This window comes from Poecilia mexicana, unplaced genomic scaffold, assembly GCF_051168715.1.
Source record: "Poecilia mexicana isolate PSO_F unplaced genomic scaffold, ASM5116871v1 scaffold_10, whole genome shotgun sequence".
NCBI lineage: Eukaryota > Metazoa > Chordata > Actinopteri > Cyprinodontiformes > Poeciliidae > Poecilia > Poecilia mexicana.
Window position 1 is genome coordinate 25,504,110 of NW_028263379.1, and position 25,516 is coordinate 25,529,625.

Here is a 25,516-nt window from a genome sequence, read left to right on the forward strand (position 1 = left end):
GTCACTCAGACACAGTTTGAAATGTTTTCTTCATTCAGTATAATGCAGAGCTCCACCAGACCAATAAGGATACTACTACTCTGCAAACCTGCAGATATGGGAGCAGTAGCATTATAGAGTTCAGTCACTGAAAAAAACACAAAATTTTACCAAGTAATTTTGATCCAGTTTCTCGTGCAAACATCTTAGTATTCTTGAAATAAAACAAAACTAACATACAAGTCACTTATCAGCAATAGGAGCTTATTTTAAGTAAATAATTCCTTAATATAGATGAAAAAGTTCCAGTTCTATTGGCTGATTATTTCACTTATAACAAGACATTTTTCCCATGTTATAAGTGAAATAATCTGTCAGTGGAACTAGTAGTTTTTCACCAATATTAAGAAAATATTGGCTCAAAACAAGATCCTACATCTTGCTTAGGAGTCAGTTGTGTTTTACTTCAGTCCTACTAAGATATTTTCACCAGAAACCAGACCAAAAGTACTTTTTTGTTTTGTGTTTTTACAACTACAGGTGAGCACTCCTTTAATTTCTTCACATTCTGAAAAGCAGTGTTTAGTTCTGGACTCAGTGTTTTTGGAAGCGGGCCCAGAAAAGTTACACTGAAGGTCTCACCTGACCAGATTGTTTTTCCTCATATTAGCTGCTCCCCTTCCAGGTTCGGGATAAACTTTAGACAGACCTTTTAACACGGACAGTAGTTGTCCTCCTAACTGAGCTGTGGATCTCTGCAGCTCCTCCAAAGTCGCTGTGGCTCTCTGTGGCTGCAGGGCACGTTTGCTTCCATTTATTTATGTTTGTCCACCATAAAAAATCTCAACACATTGAAGATGCTTTTGTTTTTAGTTGTAACAGAGATTCAAGGAGCATACATAGGATGAACTTTACACGTTTATATCCGAGGTGGCGCACACATTGACCATTGAGGACTGAAAGCTTAGCAGAAAGCTGGCGCTAAAACACTTGTAGGATAATCAATGTTGCAAGCAAGAAAAACAAGCCCAGCCTAATTGGGTCATTACACGAGGCAGGGGGGCTTTCAGCAGGTGAGATTCTCCCTTTGCCGCGTCTCCAACCTGCTGAGAGGGGACGCGGGGGTCTCACCCCTGTGTTTTATCCCTCAGCCAATCATCATCTCTAATAAATGAAACTCTACTGGAAGTGACACACTAATTATGCTCACCAGGAGAAGCTGGCTGCAATTAAGCCACACGATAAAACCTTTTTTTTCCCCCGCTTGTCAAACCTTCCCCCTCAGTCACAGTTGCCGTTGCCTCCATTTGCCCCCCCAAGAGCAAAATCCCCAGGCTCTTCGGCTAGTGTAGTTAAAAAAAAGAAAAAAGAAGGGAGTATTTGTGAGCTGGAGGTCGGTTAGTTCAGGGGGTCTGGCCTCTGGTATTTAACAGGCTTTTGATTAGAATAAATCAGAGAGCTTTCATCTCAGTAAAGGCTGCAGAGATCTAAAGGGCAGCAGCATTTCAACGTTTCCACCTAAACTTAGCAGGGAGGGAAATCATTTAAACCTGGCAGCGTGTGGACCCCTGCAGGCTAACTGAGAGTACTGACACAGACTAGTTGAAGGGTTATGACCGGAGGATTTCCACTTAACGAGCGACAAGTTTGTGCTTACAAACTGCAAAAATATGTTCTTAAGTATTTCATAGACTGACACAAAAAGACATTTGTTTTTTTTTTGTTTTTTTTTATTTGACGTCCAGTTTCAGATGCATCGGCTGCATCCATTTGCATAGGTCTGGTGACAAGGTAAGTCATGCCATTTGACAGAGTGATTTCAGTGAACATTACCACAATTTTGAGAAAATAGTTGGACGAACGACATTACATTTCAAAACGTGACCCAGCCTGCAGTTTCCCCAAATTTGTTAGTTTTTCTTTGAACTTTTTACACAATCACATGTGATCATTACAATCATTGTTGTGGTTTTGGTAGACTATATGAATGGCTCAGTTTAATTACTACTATAAGTGCACAGAAAAAAGAAAGAGAAAATCAGATTGTCAGAGTCAAAATGAGTTATTTAGGATGAAACAGGTACCTTAAAGTGACTTCAAAAAGGTTTCATAGGTGATATAATTATTTAGATTATTGTGGAATGGCCTACAACTCTTTGATGTACACCTACAATATGACAACAACAAAGAATTAAAATTTAAAAAAGACCTATAAAGCTAAACATCCTTTACATTTCTTAACATTGATCATTTATCCTACTTACAGCATGCTTGTGAGATTTTTGCGGTTATCCTGTCATCACCCAAAAGCCATTTATTACCCAACATCATTCACAGGTCACATGTTTTCTAAATATAAGACATTCTGGGTTGATGATCTTCGGAGTACCGTGTTTGGTACATAGGCTGAACTGTAAACATTATTTTCCTCTTCTTGAATAAATAGTTGAAACACTTTCCATCCACAACAAGCGCACTCAAGTAAAAATAATAAAAAAAAAGAAAAAAAAAAGAATAAAATTCACAGCTCTGGCGGTTTCACGTGGATGAAGCAGACACGTTCGTTTGCAAACTGCTAGTGAGGCTTTAGATCTATTCTGCAGTACCTCAGTGCACTTTAAGTGAAAATACGCGATCAAGTATTTCGCATAATCCACAGTACTGCAGATTGGAATAAAAACAGTACAAGGCAGTCCAGTTCTGGATACAAGAGGTGGTCCCAGTTCCTTCCTGAGCTTCCAGTTTAAACTCTGGAAAGATGAGATGCAAAGACAAGGAGCTGATATGAACAAACACATAAACTACTGTTCAAACTCATTAAGTTTTACTGGAACATCAAATGCTTTAATATTGGGATTTTGTCTCAGATTTAAAAAATGTAGTGCACAATTGCACTGCATTTGTAGTTATGCACTACTTTATGTTGTCACAAAAAAACTGAAACAAACTGAAGTTTGTTGAAGCTTAGAGGTCTAACAGTTTTATCATATAAGAGCTCAGGAATTATGACTACTTGTTGCAAGGCTGTTTTCAAAAACCTTTACCTGTTTGGCATTTTCTGACCAGCAGATGGAGCCAAAGCGTCATTTCTTCGCAGCACCTTATTTGCAGGCTGGAGTCTTTTCACATGAACAATATGGTGATCCTAAATTAAGAAAAAGAAAAGGAAAAAAAAACAACAGAAAAAATATGTTTTCTTTTGTGTGTTACAAAAATTAAGTTTTGATGTTTACACAAACGGGCTTACCGCACTCTGCCTGCTGACTGGACAGGGCGGCGGCGGTCTCTTCGGGGGGTCAGGTCGCATCTGCCTTTTAGGGTTTTGAGAAGGTAAAGATGGAGGCCCTGGAAATGTTGCGGACGCCTGGCTGGGTCTCTGTCCAGCGTCCTGAGCTGCTGTAAAGAGAGGCTGGGTGTGTCCCTGAGGAGATGTTTGCTTCTGAGGAGGACGAGCTGCAGGTGGAACGGGGGCCGGCGGCTTCTTTCTGACGTCTTTGTGCTCAGCAGTGTAGGCGGGGATGGGCGGCGGCTTCACCGCCGGCCGCACGATCGCCTGCCTGGGCCTATCTGGGCACGACGGGCTCGGATGAGGGGTAGACTGTTCGCATGAAAAAGAACAACAAAGTTCAACGAATCACACACTCATATCTCCGTCAAAATCCACATGAATGTTCTTAATTACCAAATCCTGCTTCGCTAGGAAAGTTGGGTTGGCATGACCGATGATGTGAGAATCGGTTTCCATGGGTTTACCTTCAGCTGCCTCTGAACATCTAGAAGACCAATCAACCACAGCGGCTACAAATTCAACAGAAAACTCGGAAGGGAACATCAGATATCAACAGTTGTTGCTGTAAATCTTTGGTATTTATCGTTGTGAAGTTACATACTTTGGCACTGGCAACGGAGGAAAGGTCTTCAGTGGACCGAGTCTACGTTTGTAGCAGAACCAAAGTCCAAAAATAGCCAAAACCACGAGGAGAACCAGAATAAGCACCAGTGGCAGCAGAATGCCTATTATTGGAGTACAACAACAGAGAGCAAACAAACACAATCAGCACAGGAGGAGGATTTAATTTACTGGTAATAAAGTTTTACAATCTGGCAACACGCAAAACCTCAGCCGGGCTCTGTACCTGGATTCCTGGGAGGTCCGCTGTCCAAACTCCCCCCAGACCCACTCTGGTTGCACCAAGGAGGAGCCCAGCCCGGGTCGCAGTGGCAGTTATGGTTGTTGTTGCACAGCTGGAAAGACGAAAACGTGAAACATGAACGTGGGAAAACGTCAGCCTCTATTCCCAACACAGATAAAGGTGCAAACTTTTTAGAATGACGAAATTCCTTCGATCAGATCTGAAGTTGACTCAAGTCATGCTTTACAGCCAGAACCCCTTATCGTCTTAAACGTGTGAAACAAGTGAGTCACAACTGGCTTTACTGTTGTTTCTTCAGAGCGCATTGCTAGTTCTAGCAGAATTATCACATGAAAAGAGCCTTCAGAAAAACACCTCTAAAACTGGCAGGCATGGACAAACGATGAGGTTTTCTCTAAAAATGCAGAACAAAGACAGCCAACTGTTTAAAACAAAAAAGATAAATAAACGTGTCGAATGGGTGCATAGCTGCTTGTGGCCGACATAAAAAAAGGAGTGAGTATTTCTACTTTCCCAAAACAAACAAGTCAGGGAAACTTGTGAAAGTAAACCAGGCGGATTTCTCCTCACCCACCAAACAGCTGGGATCTTACCGGTGCTTTAGCTTCTTTCTTTCATGCTTTTTTTTCAAACATTGTTTAACTTAGAACACGTCAAATATAAAAGTTACATGTCTGAAAAAGACTGAGAAGTTGGAAAAATGATATATTCCCTGTGAAGCATTTTAAAGATTCAAACCTAATCAAATGTGACAATAAAAATACATATTGGAAAACATTTTTAGGGTGTGCATTTTGCCTTCTCTCTAAATTCTCCTTTTAGAGGTCATAGTAGAAAAGTTTTCAGTAATCGTTAAACTACTACGTTATGGTAACAGTACATAACATTGGTAACATTTTGGAGAAAAGAAACAAGCTCCCACCCAAGTCCATAAACTGGTTCACCTTCGACACTTTTACTTAGTTTTTGCTCATAATTAAAGCAGTAGGATATTAGGAAAACCAGAAATTACCATTTCATTCTTGAATTTCCCGCCAACGAGAATGATTTACCCAAATTTTCCTAATTTCACTTTATCATTACAATAGCACCTTAAAAATTAGACGCTACCAAATACTGCAGCTATTGGGCACGTCAAAAATGCAGCGATGATTGGGATTCCATATATCTCTCAACACGGCTCTTCATTTTCTGCGTCTTTCTAAGTAGGATTTTAGCATTAGTAGTAGAATTCCTACAGCATCGCGCTGTATTTTAAAAGGGAAATCATTTCAATAGTTCTGCTGGCCCCGCTGCCAAAGACTTTCCATAATTACAGGCCGGCAGCCAAATAAATCCATCATTTCTACTGCGACACGCTGGGACCTACTCCGTGTCCGTGGCACTTGGCGTTGCAGTCATCCGCTCTCAGGAACGATGCATTGCGACACTCTCCGTTAAAGCAGATCTGTTGGGAGGGGAAAAAGGAGTTCTGTGAGGAAGAATATTAGAGAAGTGGCAAAATAAAACGCAATCGTCATGCAGTTAAAAAAAAGAAAGAAAGAAAAAGAAGAAGCTAAAAAGAAAACACTTCAAAGCCTGAGGATTTCACACTTTGCTAATTCTGGAAATCCCATTTAGCGTATTTTCACACGTCTCACAGAGTTATCAGCACACTTGGTTCCCGTCATGACCAGACCCGGGTCCAGAGTGTCGCCCTGCGGCTCCTCGTCCCCTTGGCCGAGCTTGTGCACGTGCGTCCCCAGGCACTTGTACTCGGTCCTCTTGCTGTCCACTTTGACCGTCGTTTCTATGCGGACCGCGTTGTTCTCGATGGGCTTGGCGGCAGAGGCAGAGCACTGGATTTTCCCGCATTTCGCATCCCTGGACAGCAGCGACGAAAGACGTGCGTTAGACGAAGGAGCGCGAGAGGAGCACTTCCTGAATGAGTCTTCACCTGTCTCTGCAGCTCTTGTACTTTCCGTCTTGGTCTTTGCCGCAGTTGCCGTACATGTCCCCCGCTTTGTTAACTTCTTTAAAGCACACGTCAGGGGATGGGCGCGCATCTGTGGTTTGGAAGAAGAAGAAGAAAAAGATCACAATAGCAATACAAAACACACACAAACACACACGCATCCCTCTGTGATCAGCGACCACCTGATGAAGACCAGATGGGCTCCCGACTGCCTCTGATACGACTCCTTTGATGCATCAAAGACTCTCTAGGAAGACTCTGTTACGACATCAGAGGCTGGTTAGGGGACATTATTATTGAAGCAGCTCACTTCACCTAAAGAGCCTCAATATTTGGAGGTTTTATAGGATAACAAAAAAAAAAAGAATGAAATAATTGATTAATTATGTAATTATGTCCAGCAGAGAAACGAACATCTACTGTAAAGTTAAGAGCTGATGCTTTAAAATGGTTTTAAAATAGGGCAATTTAGATATTAAAGTGATTGCTCCAATGATCCAATCCATAATAACCTGACTGCATCTAAAAAAAAATACAGATTGGGTGCTTTTGTCTAAAAATATCTCACTTGGCTTGTATTTGAAATGAATGTGAATGAGTAAGATTATCAGAATCTTTATTGGCCTAAACTGCTGCGTCATCATTTTCATCCACACACAAGACTCTGAAAAACTACTTTACTATATGAAAAGTGGCTTTTTTAGCTATAATAAATACAAAAGTATCCCTTAAGAACTTAAAAATATCATTAAATTTAAGTGCGCCGCAATGAGCAGATGTTTCCAAGCACAATTTCCATCCACGGAGAGAGACACTTTCTGAGAAGAAACATTAAAAAAAAAAAAGTTTTCAAGGGGCTTAACTTTATAGGTTGATCTTAGGGACTTTAAATCAGTAATGAATCCTTGTCTCCCTGACGCACAGATGAGACGAGACACAGACAACTTTCACTTATTCCTCTTCAAAATGGGAAAGACGTGTGATGTCCTCTGATATTTGTACGTTGGGAAACGATTAGGCTGGATAAGGAATCAAGTCAAGTTTTTCCTGTCAGCAGGATGGTAGGGAATACAAAGAAACATATCCAATAATCACTGCTGTCAAACTACTTTGGGTCACCAGTTTTCCTAAACAACTACTGGATTCTGCCTACTTGACTTGCCAACTGGTTGCTTAGGAGTGATGCAAACACGTTTTCTGTAATGATGTTTTCTCAACTCTTCTTTAACCTTCCAACATGAGCCAAACTCTCCAGCTGGCTCTGGTCATAAAGAAGGGGCGTGCTTGTGGGAAACTCATGCCCACCGGAGAACTGCAGACACTGTGGGCCTTTTCCTCTACCAAATCCACTGAGAACCTTACTTGTGACCGGCGTCATGGACTCGTAGAAAAAGAAGGACATCTTTGATTAAAATCTTAGTGGTTTCTGTCATAAAACTGAATACGGTATAGTAAAGCCAACCTACAGCATCTGCAGAGGAAATGGCCAATCTAGTTTGTGACCAGCCTAGGCATCCTAGTTGTTAGCCTGTCCGAAGCTAACACAACTAAGTATTCTCCTCCTCATTTGCCAGTGCTGGTTGCTTAGTTACCATGCCTACCCATCATTAATCAGACCAGTTGCTGGCTTCAGAATGGATTTTGCCTCCTGTAGCAAGGAAAAAGCCACAGCTGGGTGCGCAATAGTCTAAATTGTGGCGATAAAACCACTTCAGCCATAAATGATGATGACTTGAAGGGATCATAAGAAATGATTCTGTGTGATCTGTAGGGATGATCAAAGATCCCTTTCTCTGTATGTTACAACAGACAAAGCTTCCTATATGCTTTAGAAGGCTGTGCATAATACTATTACAATGGGATCTAAATAAACTTTCTCAAATTGTGAAACATTCAAATGTGCACATATGACATGTGTCCAGTTTACTCACCTCCCCCCCAGAGGAACTGACACTGTTGCTCCAGAGTTAGACACATGCCCGTGTAGCAGTAGGCCCGCCCGTGTGCGCAAGATGTACCGTCCGCCAAGTAGAAATTAGCTGGACACGACTCCGACTTTCCGTCGCAGTACTCAGGAAGATCGCACAGCCCAGATTTGCCTCGGCAAAGCTCTCCTGTGCTCTTTATCTTCACAGTGAGACACAGAGGGAAGATAAGATGATTCAAAGAAAGCCAGACTTTCTTAATAACAGTAGTGGTCAATCAAAAAAAAAGAAAAAAAAAAGAGGTTGTTAACATTTATTAAAAAAAAATGTGAAAAATACTTTTCTTTCACACCTTGCCATAAACAGCCACCTAACCTAACCCTGCATACCTTACAGTTATGGCAGCAGACTCCATGGGCACACTCGGCTCCAGCTTTAAGGGTGCAGTTGTTGGCGTTGCAGCATGGACTGGTGCATTCCTGTTCACGACGTTTAGCAGCGTAAAATATCAAAAATCAAAAAAAAAAAAAAAAAAAAACGCTGAAAGGAAAAGAAAAAGTGTCTTCACACAGAGCCCGTCTGACCTCTTCCTCCCCACAGTCACATTCCTCTCCGCTCTCCAGGTAGCCGTTGCCGCAGCGCCGCCCTCCGTACAGCGAGTCGATGTTCGGCAGGTTAAAGAGACATTTGCCTCCTCCAGAGTTCAGGTAAGTCTTGAGTTCCTTCAGGTTGCAGGGATTGAACACGCGGGGAAACGGAGACCTGCAGAACGGAAGAGACACCAACCATACGCCAGGTACAAAATTAATTGCCTTTCCCATTTGCCTTCTAAATGATGTAGCCTGATTTCACGTTATGTTCCAAGTGTGTTGCGTCATACCCGGTGGCAGCGGCCATTATGCAGCCGCCGTCTTCTGCCTTGGCCTGGCAGCAGCCATCTCTGTCGTGATTCATGCCAAAGTTGTGGCCCATCTCATGTGCAATGGTGGCGGCGACCCCGACAAACTGTGGCGAGTGGTCCTTAGCGTTCAAATATGACATAAGGTTACACATTAAACGACAAGGACACGTGGTTGCAACTGCAAGTGGAACGCCAGAGTCGTATTTTGGAAATTAGGATTATTGTAGCGGTTTTGTTGTTTTCCTCTCTTACCGTGTTCACGCCACCCGACTGGTATTCAGAGCACATGGTTTTAAGTGGCGCCAAGCCAATAGTGCTGCCCTGGAATGACATCCCCCTGCACACAAAAACACCATCAGTAACTGGTTCTGCACAAGATATTTACCAACTGGACTGAGAACGTACAAGGAGTTGTCAAATATATTTTCTATCACATAATTTATCCAACTCTGGACTGTCTGTTCTAAGCAGCAACGTAGAGCCGGTCACTTTGTTTTTTTTTTTACATCCTGTGAGCTACTGAGGACTTTCATGTCAAAATTAGACTCCTCCATCTCAGTTTTCTGGGGGATCCCGAAGGAGGAAGTCAGGACAAGAAAAACACTTGAAGAGACATGAGGTACTTTTCCAAGCGATGTACGAACCACGCAGTTCAGTCGTCCTGTGGGTTTTTAAAGGTTTTTGTCAAATCAGAGAGCTGACCGACCACAGCCTTGAAGCAGTGGTGAAAGACAAAGTCAGCTCAGCAACAAATAAGACACCATCATGTCTGTGGATATTTCCGTAACATCACTGAATTGAGCTGAATCACATTTTTATGGAGCTATTTAGGATATCACTTCATATGATTTCTTGTCCTATTTTTACTCTACCGTCAACTTTTGGCTACTTCCGGATCATTTTTCATTTGAATTATTTGAAATAAAATACACACTAAACGTTCAACGGGTGGCGTGCTCCATGGACAAAAATGCACAGAAGTTGCAGTTAAAGGAAGCACAGAGATGAAGACTTTTTGGGAAGCGTAAAACAATGAGGTTTCATCATATGGCGAGAGACACCGACGTGACGAGCTGAGCGTTGTCGTTGGGGAGATTTTTCAGCTCCTTCCGTCTCCAGGACAGGAACGCCGCCAAGGTGCTGTGCGGGTTATCGGACACGACGATCTTGTCCTGGTCGGTCCACACCTCCAGTCCGATTAAAGCCACGCGGATATTCAAAGCCTTGTAGTACTGCAGGAAGTCGATGGGAGGGGGAAAGACAACAAACAGGTGCACTGAATCTAAATCCCGACATCTTGTGTGTTTAATGACGTTTCAAACGAGACGCTACCTTGTCAACCAAGTTGGCTGCTCCCAGTAGCTTCTGTCTTGTCTTGTCCAAACTCCTATCGTGGCTCTCGAACTGCAACGCAACACGAACCACAATAAACACACAAGTGATGCATGTGCTGCTTTTCTGATTAAATCCATCTTAGTTATGAAAGGGGGAATTTCTCAGAGATGTGTCTAAAAAGAAATAGTCGGTGCAATGTGTTAATTAGTTCATGTTTACCAACTAAAAATGTAACAGCAACCATGTAAGATGGAAATTTATATATAATCTAATCATGTACTGATATATTAATAAACATGTGTGAATTGCACATATACCTCTCTAAGTCCTATGTTTAAAGATGCAAAACCACAATTAGCATCTGATAAAATGCGACCATATATGGACATTTCCCAACCTGTTTCCTTACCTCAGCTCTGTCTGCAACCAACAGAAGCTCCACATATTTCATGTTCTGCATCACCTCCCTTTTCTCCTGCATATAAAGACGGTTTAATGGGTTAACAGTGTCATACACACCCCTTGAACATTTTATTTACATTTTGTCACATCGTAACCACAAACTTTCACTTGCTTTATTAGAATTTTACGTGTCAGCACAGCACAAAGTAGTAGCTTTATCTCTAGAGGTGGCAGCAACAGGTCAGAAGAACTTAAACGAGTGTCCCTCTTTGCTTTGTCTGCATTCCTCTGAGTCAGCTACTTTTCGTTGGCATATTCTCAGTAAAATACGTTAAAGTTTGTTGTTCTGAACACGTTTAAGGGTTAGGAACATTTATGAAAGCCACTTTAAAGCTTTGGTTCTCATCAAGATGGCAACCCACCCTCCCAATCCGTGGAGACGCCGTTCCTCGGATGAAGTCATTAAGCCCGCCCCGATGCTCCTCATCGCCATAGTGATGTGTGCAGCTCCCCTCGGGCAGACGGAGACTCTCCGCTCTGAAGACAGCATGCTGCCGGGCACCGGTGGAATCGGGAAGAGGCTCTACTAGGTAGCTCACGGTTTCGTTCAGAGAGATCAGTCCCCTGAGGAAACGACACGTAAAGTCATACATCATCACGGAAATCAGTTCGCTTCATTGATTTGGAAAGAGTGCCAATAATAAACCCATTTCTTTCTACTGCTTTACATTTTCACAAGTAATATGTTTTCAGCTGAAATAGGGGGGAAAAAAACAAAAAAAAAACCCCAGTAGATTTAATTTTGGTTTCTTTCACTTTGACAACTTTACGTGTTGTCAGGACAGAGAGGTGCATGCCTCCTGCTGTTGACAAATAAAGATCAGCTGGGACCGACGCAGCCGAAGCACAATCCTCTCGGCTTCTCCGCATAAGTAATGCGTACAACAACAGCAGGGTCGCGCATCTGCAGAGAACATCTGCTGAAGTCGGGCGCCCACACATCGGCGTCCCGCTTTTGATTTGTTTGCATTCCTGAAAAGAATCGACATGAAGATGTACTCCTTCGCTTTCCCTCCAGATGTACGGCCGAGCATAAACACTTGATTTGTGGCAGGGTTCCTCCTCGGCTGTAAGGGCCTCCAGCGGGAAACATCAGCAGCTCTGAAGCCGTAGGAGGAGATAAAAAAAAAAACACAACAACAACAAAACGCTAAGCTGCACTGGATGAACCTATTTTAGAGCCAATAACCTACTGACTCAAAGGACTGCATGAGAGATTAGACGCACTGCATAAGCGTTTGGCCCCAACATTATCACAGTATAAGTGTTTGCGCAGTGTTTTCTTTTTTTTTTTCTTTTTTTTTGCAGCACAATTATTCAGTTCACAGACAAGCTTCTCAGAAATGTCCCCTCTTGCATACCAAATATGTTCATATTGATTTATATATTGAGTACTCTCAGTTTTGTTGTCAACGTTAGACATTTGTCGTTATCTATGTACGCGGGTCCTACATGGTTCTCATTCAGAATCACCAAACTTGTCAAGACTCTATTTTTCAACCTGTGGTTTTTATAGTTTGTGGAAATTTAAATACAGAGAAAAAAAAAATTTAAACTACTTTCTTAGTAGTTACATTTTTAAGTTCCACAAGACACAAATGTATACAGTACTGAAATAGGCTCCTGATTTTCAGAGAGAGGAGTAGCGCAGCTTCACAGCTTTAGTTTGGCATCTGGATTTGTTTAGATCAGCTCTATTTCAAAATCTGTAACTCTTGCACTTGACAAATAAGGACTGGGGTATCTGTTCAGTGTTTCATCCAGACTCCATTTAGACACTACAGGTTCATTTCAGTTTGAGTTTCATGATTCCAAAAAGCAGTAAAATAGACATTTTCTACTTTTGAATGATTAGTCAGTCTGATCACTGGGGGAAAAGAAAAGAGGTGGATTTTCACACCACTGTGGGAATCCACAACGCTGATTCGTAAAATCCTAAAATCAAGGTGGAACATCTCAAATCAATGATAAAAAAACCAACCCTAAAATTTTAATATAAAACAGTATAAAATTTAAAGACTAGAAAAATTAACTGTAAGCCACACTCTTAATAGATGCTTCAAAAATATCACTCCAAATAAAATAAATGCATATAAAAACTAAGTTTTTTTGCAACTCTATTTTAATTTACTGAGATGCATATCTGTAAAAAAAAAAAAAAAAAAAGAAAAAAAAAAGGTGATTGTAAAAGTTTTCATCATCAAGATACGATGATGGCACATCTATAGTTAGAATACTCAAACATTATCACAGCAGAACCTAATCAATTACAGGTAATAGATTAACAGATACTGACATGTTTTTTCTGTCAGCCTCGAATCTGACGACATGTCCTTCTCTCTAAGGGCTGAAGAGTTTGTTTTTTTTTTAACATTTGATTCTATGAACTCTTATTATAACACTCGTAAAAAAAAAAATAGGCGAACATTCAAAAGTATACCTGCTAAATTCAGACAAACCAGAGTCTGCTTGTGCCTTCATTTAAAGTGCATTATGCAGGTACTTTAGGGTGGACAAGGAACTAAACATCTGAAAAAAAAAAAGATAAAATAATTTCTGTTTTGTGAGTAAGTCATATAACTGAAAACTACACCAACCTGCTACAACAAAATAAATTAAAAAACTCCCATCTGCTAGATTTAATGAATATTTCTGCTCCTTCATCAAAGCTGTAAAGCCCGGCCTTTGAGAGTGAATCTATATATTTACTGCAGTCTGCTTTGTGAGTTCAATGCACGAGTAAATAAAAGTCTGTGAATAAACGTTGGTTTTCTTTACCTGATCCCTGAACAAGTGCTGACAGCAACACTGGAGCCTTCAATGCCCAGAACTTCGCCATGGTAGAAACAATTTTCCTGAAAAACAAAGTCTCATTTCAACCCTCAGCTTTCTGTTTTCAATGTAACGTTCTTGTATTTTCAGAAAGAAACATTCTTGCATTTAACACCGACGCTGATTTTCACTTGATTTCCTCAGGTTCACATCGAATCTTCCTTTTTTTTTTTCTCAGAAATGCGCTGTAACGTTTTTTTGCTGTGTGATTTAGGAGCATAAAACTGTTTCTTTAGACTCACGGTGCTGGCAGGAGAAGCGGACCGGCGAGCTCCATCAGGGCTGTACCAGATTTCCTGATACCCAGGGGCCAGCAGCTGTCTGGAGGCAGTCAGCACAAAGAGGACGTAAACATTGGAGACACAGAGCAGCAAAACATATAGAGATCTCAAGGGTGAACGTGAACCGTGGGCGATAGTTAACAAGCAACAGCTGAAGGAACGAAGATAGTGAAAGAGAACATTGCATCTCAATCTCGTAAACTATTCATTCTGGGAGATAACCTCACTGAACCAAAGTGCTTTAACGATTTTCTTAAGCAAATCTGAGATAGTAAAGCACAAAAAAGATGTCATGAGTGTTTAAATAAATCTATATATATGTTTTCCTGAAATCCTTCACCTGCTGCCCGGATTGTGTAACTCAATGGTGAAAAAGCATTTTGTGGACGAAGTTAGCTCCCCATGTTCCAGATGTATTTTTTTCTACAATAAAAACATTTCTCAATTGCTAAACAAGTCTGACTCCACCGCAGAGGCTGATAAATCAGTGGAGGTTGCATGGATGTCTGGACATTGAAAAAACATTGCTTTGGGTAAAGCCTTACATTTGTCTTATCCTCCATCTCCGTGTGTGTGTGTGTGTGTGTGTGTGCGTGCGTGCGCGTGCGTGCGTGTGTGTTTGTGTGTGTTTCAGCAAGGGCCTTTGGACTCAGACCAGCATTGATGCTTCTTTTCCTGTAGTGCTCCGTCCAACTGTGTCTCAATCCATCCTTCCTGTTTTCATTCATAAACTTTGTCTGCCCTGCAGATGGTTTTCTTTTGCTCTGCCTCTGCAAGTGTATTTTTCTCCCCTAAGATTGAACTTAGAATCCTTTAATCATTAGTCCAGCAAATTCCGATTAGAATGAAAGATGCATTTACCAAATCGAGCGACAGCCGTGACCCAGACCAATTTGACTGAAATGCATTAGGTATTCTAGTTTTATTTTTTTAATATTCAGTATCTGTTTCGTGCTGCAGCACAAAAGCTGGAAGACAACATTGATGTTGTTTTAAACACCGGGTGAAGTTAGCTTAATTAATCAAACAACTGACTTTGGAAATTAAATGTCCTTTCACTAACACAAACCAAATGTTAGCTAGCATTCTGAGCTTTAGCGTTGCTAAAAGCTAAGCAACTATAGATCTCTCTGAAGTTGTAATTCAATTGAAATACCGGGGCTTCTTTTAAGTTCAAACTCCAAGCTAAGCTTGTAGCTGCACTTATAACCTGTTTGTATCTACTGTATTTTCCGGACTATAGAGCGCACCTCACTATAAGCCGCACCCACAAAGTGAAACAACAACAACAACAACAAAACTTACAAGCCGCACCGGGCTATATGCAGCTGGTATCTCCTCTCATGTGGGTTCCATGATGAGGGGGTATGAGTTTGAAAACATTTCTCCGTCGTGCCTGCTGCTAGCATGTTGTTCTAAATGAAAATTAGCACTTTCTTCTTTGATTTACAATTTTGACTTCCAATGATTCACTTCCTGCTAAAGAGCCCCCTGGTGGTTGAAGAAAAATCCACAGAAAAGCCGCACCGGGCTACAAGCTGCATGATTCAAAACGAGGGAAAAAAGTACCGAAAAATACGGTACTTATTGGAAAACCAATGTTAGACAATGTGTCTCTACAGTGTACGAATGCACATAAGGCTAATAAATTCAGCCGAATTAGCATTAGCATGGCATTGCTATGAAAGCTCAGGCTGCTTGTCATAACTGGTCATTTCAACCAATCTATTGTACAAGTGCTTCGCGTTTACTGCACCATTTGAGGAATGTTTAATTCCATTTGAAATTCAGACACTACATCAATAACTCACTTCTGAATGAGGGAATAACTGCTAAAACTTTTCCCGATTGAGTTCCATCTCCAACCTAACCTCAACCTCCAATATGGCTTCTACGTAAGATGTAGTGACGATGATGCATTGGTAAACATTTGTATATCATAGGGTAAACAATGTATTCAGATCAGTACAACGTCTTTTAGGGACTGCGGTGTTACAGTGTTTGAATGTATAAAGTGCTAAGAAGTACCTTTCTGTCAACTGGTGCTGCTAACAGAGGAGTAACTGTGCTAAAGAATTATCAACAAGTCTGATAATCTATACAATGAGCTGAGAACATTAGCACAGTATTAGTCAACTCAGGCCACAGTGTCTGATGGTTTACCATGAACATTTCCAAACACCACTTAAAAATGGCTGACCACTTCAATAGCTAAATTCAGACATCTTTGATCTGTGTCCTCTCGTTTCCTGCCGTATATGTATATTTGCTAAATTAGCACACTGCTTGCTTTACATACAATGCATATCATACAAATTGCATCTCACAAGGACGCAAGTGAGCAGATCTCCCAAAATATCTGTTTCTCTAAAGCGTGATTGGGACAAATGAAGGGAAGTCTTTTCCGTCCCCCGTCAGACGCCCTGAGGGAGGCCAGCCACTTGAGACAATGACAGCCTGTTGATGCAATCTTCAACAAAGCAAGTCACAGACAGAAACGACTACTTCATCATCCACAGAGAAAGAGGAGGCTCTAAAATTACACACATGTCCCACATAGAGGATTTAAAACTGATCAGTCAGTGTCATCGCAAACAGGGCAACCCCCACAGTGTTTGGATTTGACCTCCTGACCTCATCTGGCCTTCCTTTAGTTTTGCAGCCTCTTGAACTCAGATTCCCGTCATGATCTCGGGTTATCTTTAAGACTCTGCGGTTTTCAGAGACCGAATGAACGACAAACTCAACTTCGCTCTGCTGCTACTTCGCAGCTCTTCTATATGAAGGGCAATTATGTCGTCTGAAAAAGAAACAAATGACTCCGTCTCCATTCTTGCTTCTGTTCACACGCCAATCAGCAGCTCTGTGCCTGAGCAAAACCACTCTGACATACCAATCCTTGGGGATAACCGTTTGTGTACACTAGCAGACTGATGGCTATATAACCTGCCCCGGCGTGACACATAGTCAAAACACACCATCTATGAAATTATACAACTAGTCTCTACCGCCAGCAACACATTTGTTACACCCTGGTGCAGCTCCTGTCGGTTCTTTAGGGTGTTTGGCAGAATTTATTAAACAATGTATCCAATCAAAGCTGCACATATAACATATTCCATTATCTTTATGGTCATTTGCATACCAGAATGGTTGGCATGCTCATTCTTATCATCAGTAGGAGATGTGACATAGATTAATTCATTTAACTGGTATCTTAAATAGAGTAGGTAAAAGTGCCACACTAAACCACAGAGGATGTGATTAACGCAGTTTCATTTTGTCTCAGTATTTCCTGACAGATGGGAGGCGTCAACTAGTGATTAAAAACTGGAATAAACAGAGGCGAGAAACCTGCGTGACAGAAACTGTTTTCCTTTTCAACAACCATGTGCGCTCCAAAAGCACAAGGTCAATTTTACTAATTTTACAAAGCCATATTCACAAACGTATCAAACACTGCCAGATGAGTTTAAGAATATAATTCTGATTTGTAAAGATAAGCTCATTTAACCAAAACAGAAAACCAACAGAGGCATAATGTTGCCACAGTAATGCCAAAACAGGGATTTTGATCAAAGTATATTCATGTGGTTACAAATTGGTGTTAACACATAAAATCCTCCTTTGATCTTACATATCTTATTAATATGAATAAGTAGAAATCCTGGCTTGTACGTGTGATAAGACAAAAAATAAAAACAGCTAATTGTCCTTTCACTTAGTATCTATGCACTTCACTGTACTGATCTAGCACATAAAATCCCACTAAAACAAACAGAAGTTTGAACCATGATAAAATGTGAAAAATAAATTTGCGAGGGATGAAACACTTTAGGAGCAGCACAGCTAAGCATGGCCAGGCGCCGCGAACCTCATTCCACTGCCAAGTTTGAGCCAATCAGCCTAAAACGCATCCCATTGACTTTAGAAAAACCTAAAGCCTTTAGCTTATTTGCATTCCAGTAAATACCACGAGGGCTTTCAAAGTGAGACTGTAAAAGTCCTATGTGCTGGCCAACGACGTCTGGATGCCTTCCAGCGCTTGGACAGATGCTGTGATTTAGCACAGCAATGTTGCTGGAGTCTGGGCTGTCCAGCAAATGAAGCTGAAACAAAGAGCCGGTTCAACATTGGCAGGAGAAAGACGGAGTGGGGGAGTAATGCTAATGTACTTTGGAGATAGTGACGGGTGGGGACAGGGTTGTGGAGCGAGGGGGGGTAATGCAACAGGGTCAGAGGGTTGCATTCTCTCATAGTATCAGATGACATCACTGCACGGAGGTAGGGGGTCAGGAGAAAGATGGCTGACGCAGAGCAAAAAAGAAAAACTACATTTCTGCAAAGGATTCTGAACAGGGAGGATGGCGAAAAAAAAAGATGACATCCCGCATCTGTTTTCACCACTCCGTCGGATCAACCGTCTTTGCTTTCTCTCGTGGTGCTGAGTCTGTAAAAGTTAGCTTGCGGATGTCATCTGTCTGCGTGTGGCCGCCGACTCCCTAAGCCTCGCTGCCGGGCTCGTTTATTTACACTGGAGCCCCGCGGGAGCGTGAGGCGAGGTGAGAAAACTCCGGTTTCCGAGCTGGTCAGTGGAGGACGGGACAAGATAAGGGCGGACTGAAGGAGGAGGAAAAGAGCAAAGAGGAGAGACAATGGCCGCGTTTCCTTAGGGAGTGCGACATTCAGGTTCATGCACTTAATGATGTGCAGGAAGGGCACTAAGCTGAAGAATAGAGAAAGTCAGGCAGTGGAGGAAGAGGTAGTATCCACACGGGTCCTGTCTGAACCAGAGAGATATAACTCACGCCCAAACCGACCCCAACTGTCACACTTTTCCTCTCAGCTCATCCTTGCTCAACCCTCCGGTCCATGACACGCCCTTTCACACCGCTTCCTCTCCATCTCGCTGTGTAGTTGCATTACCTTTCCTGCACTCTGAGTCAGCCTGCACTCTCTGGTCCTCGCCTTGCTCTTAACCGAATCAGCCCGACGCAAGTGCGCCGTGGCCTTTCATTTAGATAAAAGCTCATGCAGACACACACACACACACACACACACAGAAGAATGACTGGGAAGGACAGAAATGGATTAGGTTTGGACTCCGGCCACAAAGAAAACCAATGCCGACAAACACTAATGTCTATGTTTTCCTTCACGTTTTGTTGCTGCGATTGGCTAAAGAACAGATGAGGTAAAGCCGGGAGAAAAGAAGGACAGCTGGAGAACGATAGCCTTGGAGCATCACAAGAGACAAATAAAAAGGATGACATCGAGATCGTTCCACAGCTGCTTTGGGTTTCCCATATATCTGCTGACCTTGTAGCACAGTTTTGGGTGCAGAGAGGATACAGAGATGCAGCCAGGATACTACCATGGCATGTATTTACTGGCAGCGTTTCATCTGGCTGCTCCTGAAAAATCATTAATCTTCCCCCTCCGACACAAACTGCAGTCTTCCCCGGCCAAGCTTTTAGTCTCACAGCCATTTGTGTCTCAGCACTAGAAACGAATCAAAAGTACTTTGGGAGTCTTTATTGGGAAACAAAGGGGTGAAACAATGATTTGCGATGGGGGGAACATAATACTAGTGCTAAAATTAAAGGGTGAAAAACAAAAAACAGGGTCTTTCCAGAAAGCATCAGAATTGTTCTGTAGGAACTTGAACAGGAACTATTGTAGCACTCAATGCATTTAGGCACCTAGATGTGGTGAGGGTGATTTGCTGGAGTTCTAGCGAAGCACCAGAACGAGGAAGGAAGAGGAGTCAAGTGAGTTTTGTTGTTGGTGGGAGATGGGATGGTCTGAGTATTCCAGAAATACCGTGTTGACGTCAAAAGTCAAAGAAGAATGCGAAAACTGGTTTGAAATGACACAAAGGAAACTATTTTTGGTTTCAAAGTAACTACATATTGTCAATTAAGGGTAAAAAAAAAAAGACTGGAATTATTGGAGCACAATATTTTAGTAAACAGCAGTATCAGTGTTGGTTTTCTTCACCTCAAAAGCCTTTTGTCCAACAGCAAAGATTAGTCAGATATGAATAATAAATATTTATTTAAAGACCAAATATCACCATATATATTGGAGCTAGGATATCCAACATGCATGAGCCATGACAAAGCAAACTGATGACGGTGCCAAAAAAAACAAGGTCTATTTGCTGGAAGCAAGTTTTGTCAAAAGGACCGAGGAACTGGAATCTTGGATTGAAGAGAAACAACTGGGGAGTTGTTTGTGAGCATAAAGTGTTTACTTGTTATTTTTTTCCCTCTCAGTAGAAAACATTTGCTGTTCTCCTTAGATCACGTTACAAACTGTAAACATTCATTATAAAATGGTGGATCTGTGACTCCTTTTGTCTTCATGCTCAAACCAACTGTAGACGATAACACTCAACTATCAATGCTGCTGGAGTATTTCAGCTTTCTTTCTACATCACCACATTTTTAGCATTAACTTAAAAGATCTTCAAGGCCCCACTATGGTGAGACTCAGCAGCCTGGAATCAGCAAAAAGCGCTTTTAAATCCCTGGGAAAGGTGCCGGTTTAATGGGTCTTCAAGCAACACTTCTTAGACAACATTTCTCTCAACTTCCTCCTATTCTCTGAATAAATACTTAGAAAAAAAACTTTGTAAGGTCAAATTTGAGCAACAGATTTTGCTGTTACAGAGATGGAGACAGTAAGCTCCAAACCCAAACATAATTAAAAAAGAAAAGTTGTAAAAATGATGACTCGTGGTGCCTAACAGCCTGGGCTGGCAAGCTACGCTGTGAAAGTGCACTAAATGCAAATCTGCATGCCAGGCAGATGGGCTGCAAGACACCATAAAACTCTCAAGGATCCAATTAAGTGTTAGAAGTTATGATGAGCGTAAATTTTGTTAAATATGTTTGTGTAATGAAGCAAGTGCAGTCTCTAAGTGAAGTGCAGCATTCGAGCTATTATGAACACGCAAAAATATATCAGGACAAAACCTAACTGGATGTCTTGAAATGTTCAGATCGTTTCCTGGCCCAGAACAGAGGAAAATTGCACAAGAAGGATTTCAAAATGCTGTTTTATCTTTGCAAGAAAAAGGTCGTATTTCCTCTTCTTTGGAACAGCTTGTAATCATTTCTTGAATATATTAACACCTTCTCCATCCTGTTCTGAGAAACACACTGTACAAGTTTTATCTAATCTATGTCAAAACCTCACGCCCGTCGCCTCATCAGTCATCGTTCCCCGCTCTGTCTTCTGACCACACATGGTCGGACAGGTTGTGATTGATGAAAATCCCTTCTCCCAGAGGGAGGTGGGAGGGGGGCCCCAACAGTGAGACCACCTGCCGGGTCGACGGAGCGGAGGGGAAAATCCCTCGGGGCGGGTGGGTAAGGGAGGAACGTTCATCCAGACTCGCTGGAGACGCGGCTCTGTGAGAATCCAAATGAGGAATACACTCGAGGGCAGAAGCAGACTCCGTGGCTGACGTTCATTAAGGCTCTGCTGTCCACTTGTCTGCTGGCTCCAATCCAAGTGATAAAACCTCAGCTCGTTTATCGTAAAAAACGCAGACCTACCCTGCAAACTTTCTATTAAAGAGGGGCAAGACACTTGGCTCTCGCTCTGCCATCGTCTCATTGTTAGTGGACAGGAACCGCTACATCAGATTGCAGGATGTTCGCTGGAGAGGCACAATCTCACTTCCTGTTAGCTCAAGGCGGACGGATCGGGTGTCTGTCGTCCACCACCACCCGCCCCCCTTCCCCCTCTTTGCCCCCCTCATCATCACCCACCGCCGGGGGCGCTGACCTTGTGAACGCGTCCATGTCACAGCTAACATCTGGTCAAACAAACAAGGGCAAGCAGGTCGGCCCGCTGATGACTGAGATGCCGTAATCCTATGGTTCTCAAGTGCCACTGGTGGTACTTGGGTTGTCGTTAGGGTTACTTAGAGAAAGTTTCACTCTTACAAAATAAATGTGGAGCAAATTAGCTGCAGGGGTAATAAATCAAAGATGCAACAGAAGGCTGATCTGGGCTTAAACAGGCTACAACCCAGATGAAGACGCAGTGGAGAAAATACCTCTGACTCCATTCCTTTTACCTTGGATCAAATAACATCGTTGAACCCGACTTATTCGCCCCTAAGAAAGAAAAGCCTCCCCACCGCATGATGTTGCCACCATGTTTCACCCTGTGGATTCACGGTGATGCACAGTGTAGGTTCTCTACCGCACACTAGCACATCGAATGTAGCCCAAAACGTTTAATTTAAACAATCTGACCAGCTGACCATGTGGCTTGTGGCAAACCGTAAAAGGAGTTTTTATGGCTTTCAGTCACCAGTGAGTTTCTTCTTGCCACTCTTTTGGGGAAAGCGCACTAGATTCTCCCTCCTGAGCTGTGAGTTTCTGCAGCTCTTCCAAGGTCACCATCTCGGCAAACAGCCAATTGTGCCTACTCTTTGCATTTTTAGATGAATGAATGAATTATAGTGCTCTGTCAGTTATCATCCATTATTCATGTTTGGACTGTATTAAACTAATTTGATGACTTCTGGAATTTGTTGTAGACTGGATTTTATTTACGGGCATTCGAGTAAACCAGGCTTTACTTGTTCCCCCTGCAGGGTAAGCATGGCTTATTTTTTTTTAATATTTGCATTTTTTTAAGACTTTATAGTTGTTGATCAGGTGTTAATCTTCCAATCTTTCAATAACACATAATTATAAAGTGATATTTTCAAATTTCCTGTCTAACTCAAAAACACGACGGGGCTGCTGGATGAATGACTGCCCTAGCGCCCAACCACTTAGCAAGTTTTCTGGCATAAATCTTGATTCGTAAAATAAATTTGCACATCATCTAACACTTTGGCCTGCCACCAAAAAATCTGGTAACACTTTATTTGAAAGGGTGTGAGCCAACTTTGCATGATTTTGTAAATTATGATAATTTAATGCAAAGTTGGCATTTTTAATGGACTTTCAATGCAACTTTTAGAGCAACTTTGCATTAAAAGTGTCATTATTTACCGAATGACACTTCATGACAACTATCAGAAACATTCATAAAGACTTCTTTATGTTCATGGCAGGTGTTATGTCATGTTTTTGACAGTGTCATATTAGTCTTATGCACACCCCTTCAAATAAAGTGTTACCAAAAATCTCAATATAATATACTAAAGTTTATGTCTCCAATGTAAAAAAAAAAAAAAAAAAGAAAGAAAAAAAAGATGCTGTATCTTCACTCACTCGTTTTTTTCCAGGTGTATTCTGAGCTGCTGGCCCTCGGCTGAGATCAGAACCTGGACCTCTGCCGGATGCTGGAAAACACGAAACAGATGAGATTCAGCCATAGCAACGCACACTGGCTTCACATGAGAACAAATCTCAGCTGTTTTGTTACTTGGGTAAATATCAACATTTCTCTCTCTCTCTCACACACACACACCTCTTTGTTGGCAGATCTGATGTGTCTACGAGGATGCAGCCACACGGGAGAGGTAACCTCATAACTCTGGATATGTTCGAGGACGCCTTTCAATCTGTTCTGATTGTTTTCTCCTGCAGGGGAATAACAAAAGAATTGGGGATAAACAGGACAACGCTGCATTCTCGTCTATTTAATTAAAAACAAACTCCAACAAATGCATATTTTGACACCACATCCTGAAGAGGAAAATGCGCTGGAAAAGAATCCCCCAACGTGCAAAAAAAAAAAAAAAGAAAAAAAAAAGCCCCCTAAAACAAACCGCCTCACCCTTATAAGCAGCTTCTTCAGAGCCAGCAGCAGAGACTCGGTGCAGAAAAACCGTAAGGCAGAGACACAGAGAGACCCGCACGGAACCGACAGGAGGGGGACGCATTCTACTGATAAAACAACCGAGCCCACCGATACAGAACCGACCAGAGAGCAGCCTCGGTGTTTCACATCCGATGGAGAGAGCGTCGCCAGTGAGACATCGCGATAAGCCGCCGCTGCGCGCAGTATTAATGGGATGCTTCAGCAGCAAAGCGGAGAGAGAACATTTCTGTCATTTCCAAAACCCCTCCCATCTCACCACGCACATTGATCTGTCGAAAGGCAAACCCAGGATGTGATGAAAGGATGTAGAGGTACGGCGGAAAATGTCCGCTGTAGACATGAAGCTGGCTGAAAATAAAACTAATTACCACAGTTGATTTCCTCCCCCGCGCCCCCCAAAAGTAAAACGTCGTGGTTAATTATTGGTATTTCAAATGCCGCATTTGGATTCGCATTTCGGCTAAGTCGGCCAGAGGTATAAGCGAACTATGGCTGCGTTCACACAGCAGGTCTTGAGGTTGGTCTGGTTTTCTTTAGTTTTTCAGGAATCCTTTTATATTTATTTGTTTGTTTTTGCGTGGCCAGTCATATAACTAATTAGAGTTTAGGTTCATAGCCCCAGGCCCGACCAAAAAATTACTTTCGTGATGTGGAATTGGGCTTCTGTTATGTGGAATAAGCCTAAAATCTGTACAGCACGGAGAAAACAAAACGAAAATGTTTGACTCCCCATACAGACGATACATTAGATCTGCTGAATTGTTTCCATTCTGAGACTACTCTAACACGCTAAATTATTTCATTCTTTAACAAAGTATATAATTCCAAGTTGTATACATCTGATTACATCAACTAGTAAAATGGACAAACTGGCTCTAAAGAACAAAGTTTTTAAAACAAGATGGAATCAATTTTATTACACCAACCATACGTTTTTCACAAATCTGGGCCTTAAAACATATTTAACTTATAAAAATTTTTGACCCCTCAAACCTGGTGTAAAAGCAAATGCTGCCAGCAAATCTGTCGCCATCCAAGCTCAGAACTAAAAAAAGAAAATAAAAAAAAGTGAAAAGCTGAACTTAAATAGAAGCGATCCTCTTCTTTCCACGACAGCAGCACAAGGGGATTATGGTTAAGCACGGCATATCCATGCCACCTTTAAATAACAGGCTCACTCGTCTCAACATGCTCTAGTTTCTAGGGTTTCCTCTGGTCTATGTGACCATGTGTCCAGTCATTGTCTGCACACACACACACACACACACAGAGCCACCAGTCACAGCAAATGGACACACAGCCGGCTCCCGATTTTTATCTCGTTACAGCAAATGATCCTTTTTGACCGAATTAGCATCTAGTGATCAACGAGACGGTTCGCTTCCCGTTGCGTGAGCTACAGTAACAGAATACAGTAAAGGCTTCGAACTCCCCAGGCTGCCAGCAGCCGCTCATTCTGGGTCGGCCGCTGGAAGTGTGATATGCCACGCAGCGCATGTCAGAGGGGTAGAGTTAATGCAGGGTGTGGGGAGGTATTCTTAGCCCTGATGACAGCGCACACCACTGAATCCACTCACGCCTCTTCATGGGTGCCTTGGCTCCAATAAACGGCTATTTTTTTCCCCTGTTGTAGTCTGGATCATTTCTACTCCCCTCTCCCCTTTTTTCCTCTACATACTAGGATTTTTATTTGTTTTTCTTTTACAAAACTCTTCGCTTTCTGCAAGATTAACTCCGATTTGTAGTTTGCACTGCAAAGGAGCCGTTCCGTCAGAGCGTAGTGGTGATGTTAGACGTGCAGAGCGATCAGGCGTTGGTAGTATTTTGAATGCCATTCATGATATCGTATGAGGGTATATTTTTAGAGAAGTAACCCTATGCGGGAAGGAAGGCAA

The 25,516-nt window shown here is 42.1% G+C and overlaps 1 protein-coding gene across 1 annotated transcript; it reads right to left on the bottom strand.

Annotated features, from left to right (window-relative positions):
* Nucleotides 1-1,687: 1,687 nt before the first annotated feature.
* Nucleotides 1,688-25,501, bottom strand: adam19b (ADAM metallopeptidase domain 19b). Its single transcript, XM_014993637.2, has 23 exons — nt 23,577-25,501; nt 23,268-23,380; nt 23,069-23,139; nt 13,785-13,863; nt 13,489-13,565; nt 11,073-11,274; nt 10,658-10,723; nt 10,246-10,317; nt 9,979-10,145; nt 9,166-9,250; nt 8,893-9,032; nt 8,597-8,774; nt 8,402-8,491; nt 8,019-8,214; nt 6,070-6,178; nt 5,774-5,996; nt 5,503-5,580; nt 4,116-4,224; nt 3,870-3,993; nt 3,662-3,752; nt 3,227-3,577; nt 3,024-3,124; nt 1,688-2,729 (listed from the first exon to the last, which is right to left on the bottom strand). Exons 1-23 carry the CDS (start codon nt 23,680-23,682, stop codon nt 2,723-2,725), a joined length of 2,835 nt encoding a protein of 944 aa, XP_014849123.2. The 5' UTR covers nt 23,683-25,501; the 3' UTR covers nt 1,688-2,722.
* Nucleotides 25,502-25,516: the final 15 nt, after the last annotated feature.

What these genes read in the sequence shown, in the direction of transcription:
- adam19b (XM_014993637.2), bottom strand. Translation starts at nt 23,682, where the DNA reads ATGCGTCCCCCTCCTGTCGGTTCCGTGCGGGTCTCTCTGTGTCTCTGC. An exon ending in CAGCCAACTTGGTTGACAAG is followed by an intron (nt 10,146 to 10,245) that starts GTAGCGTCTCGT and finishes GACTTCCTGCAG; the next exon opens with TACTACAAGGCTTTGAATAT. An exon ending in ATAATGGCCGCTGCCACCGG is followed by an intron (nt 8,775 to 8,892) that starts GTATGACGCAAC and finishes TCCGTTCTGCAG; the next exon opens with GTCTCCGTTTCCCCGCGTGT.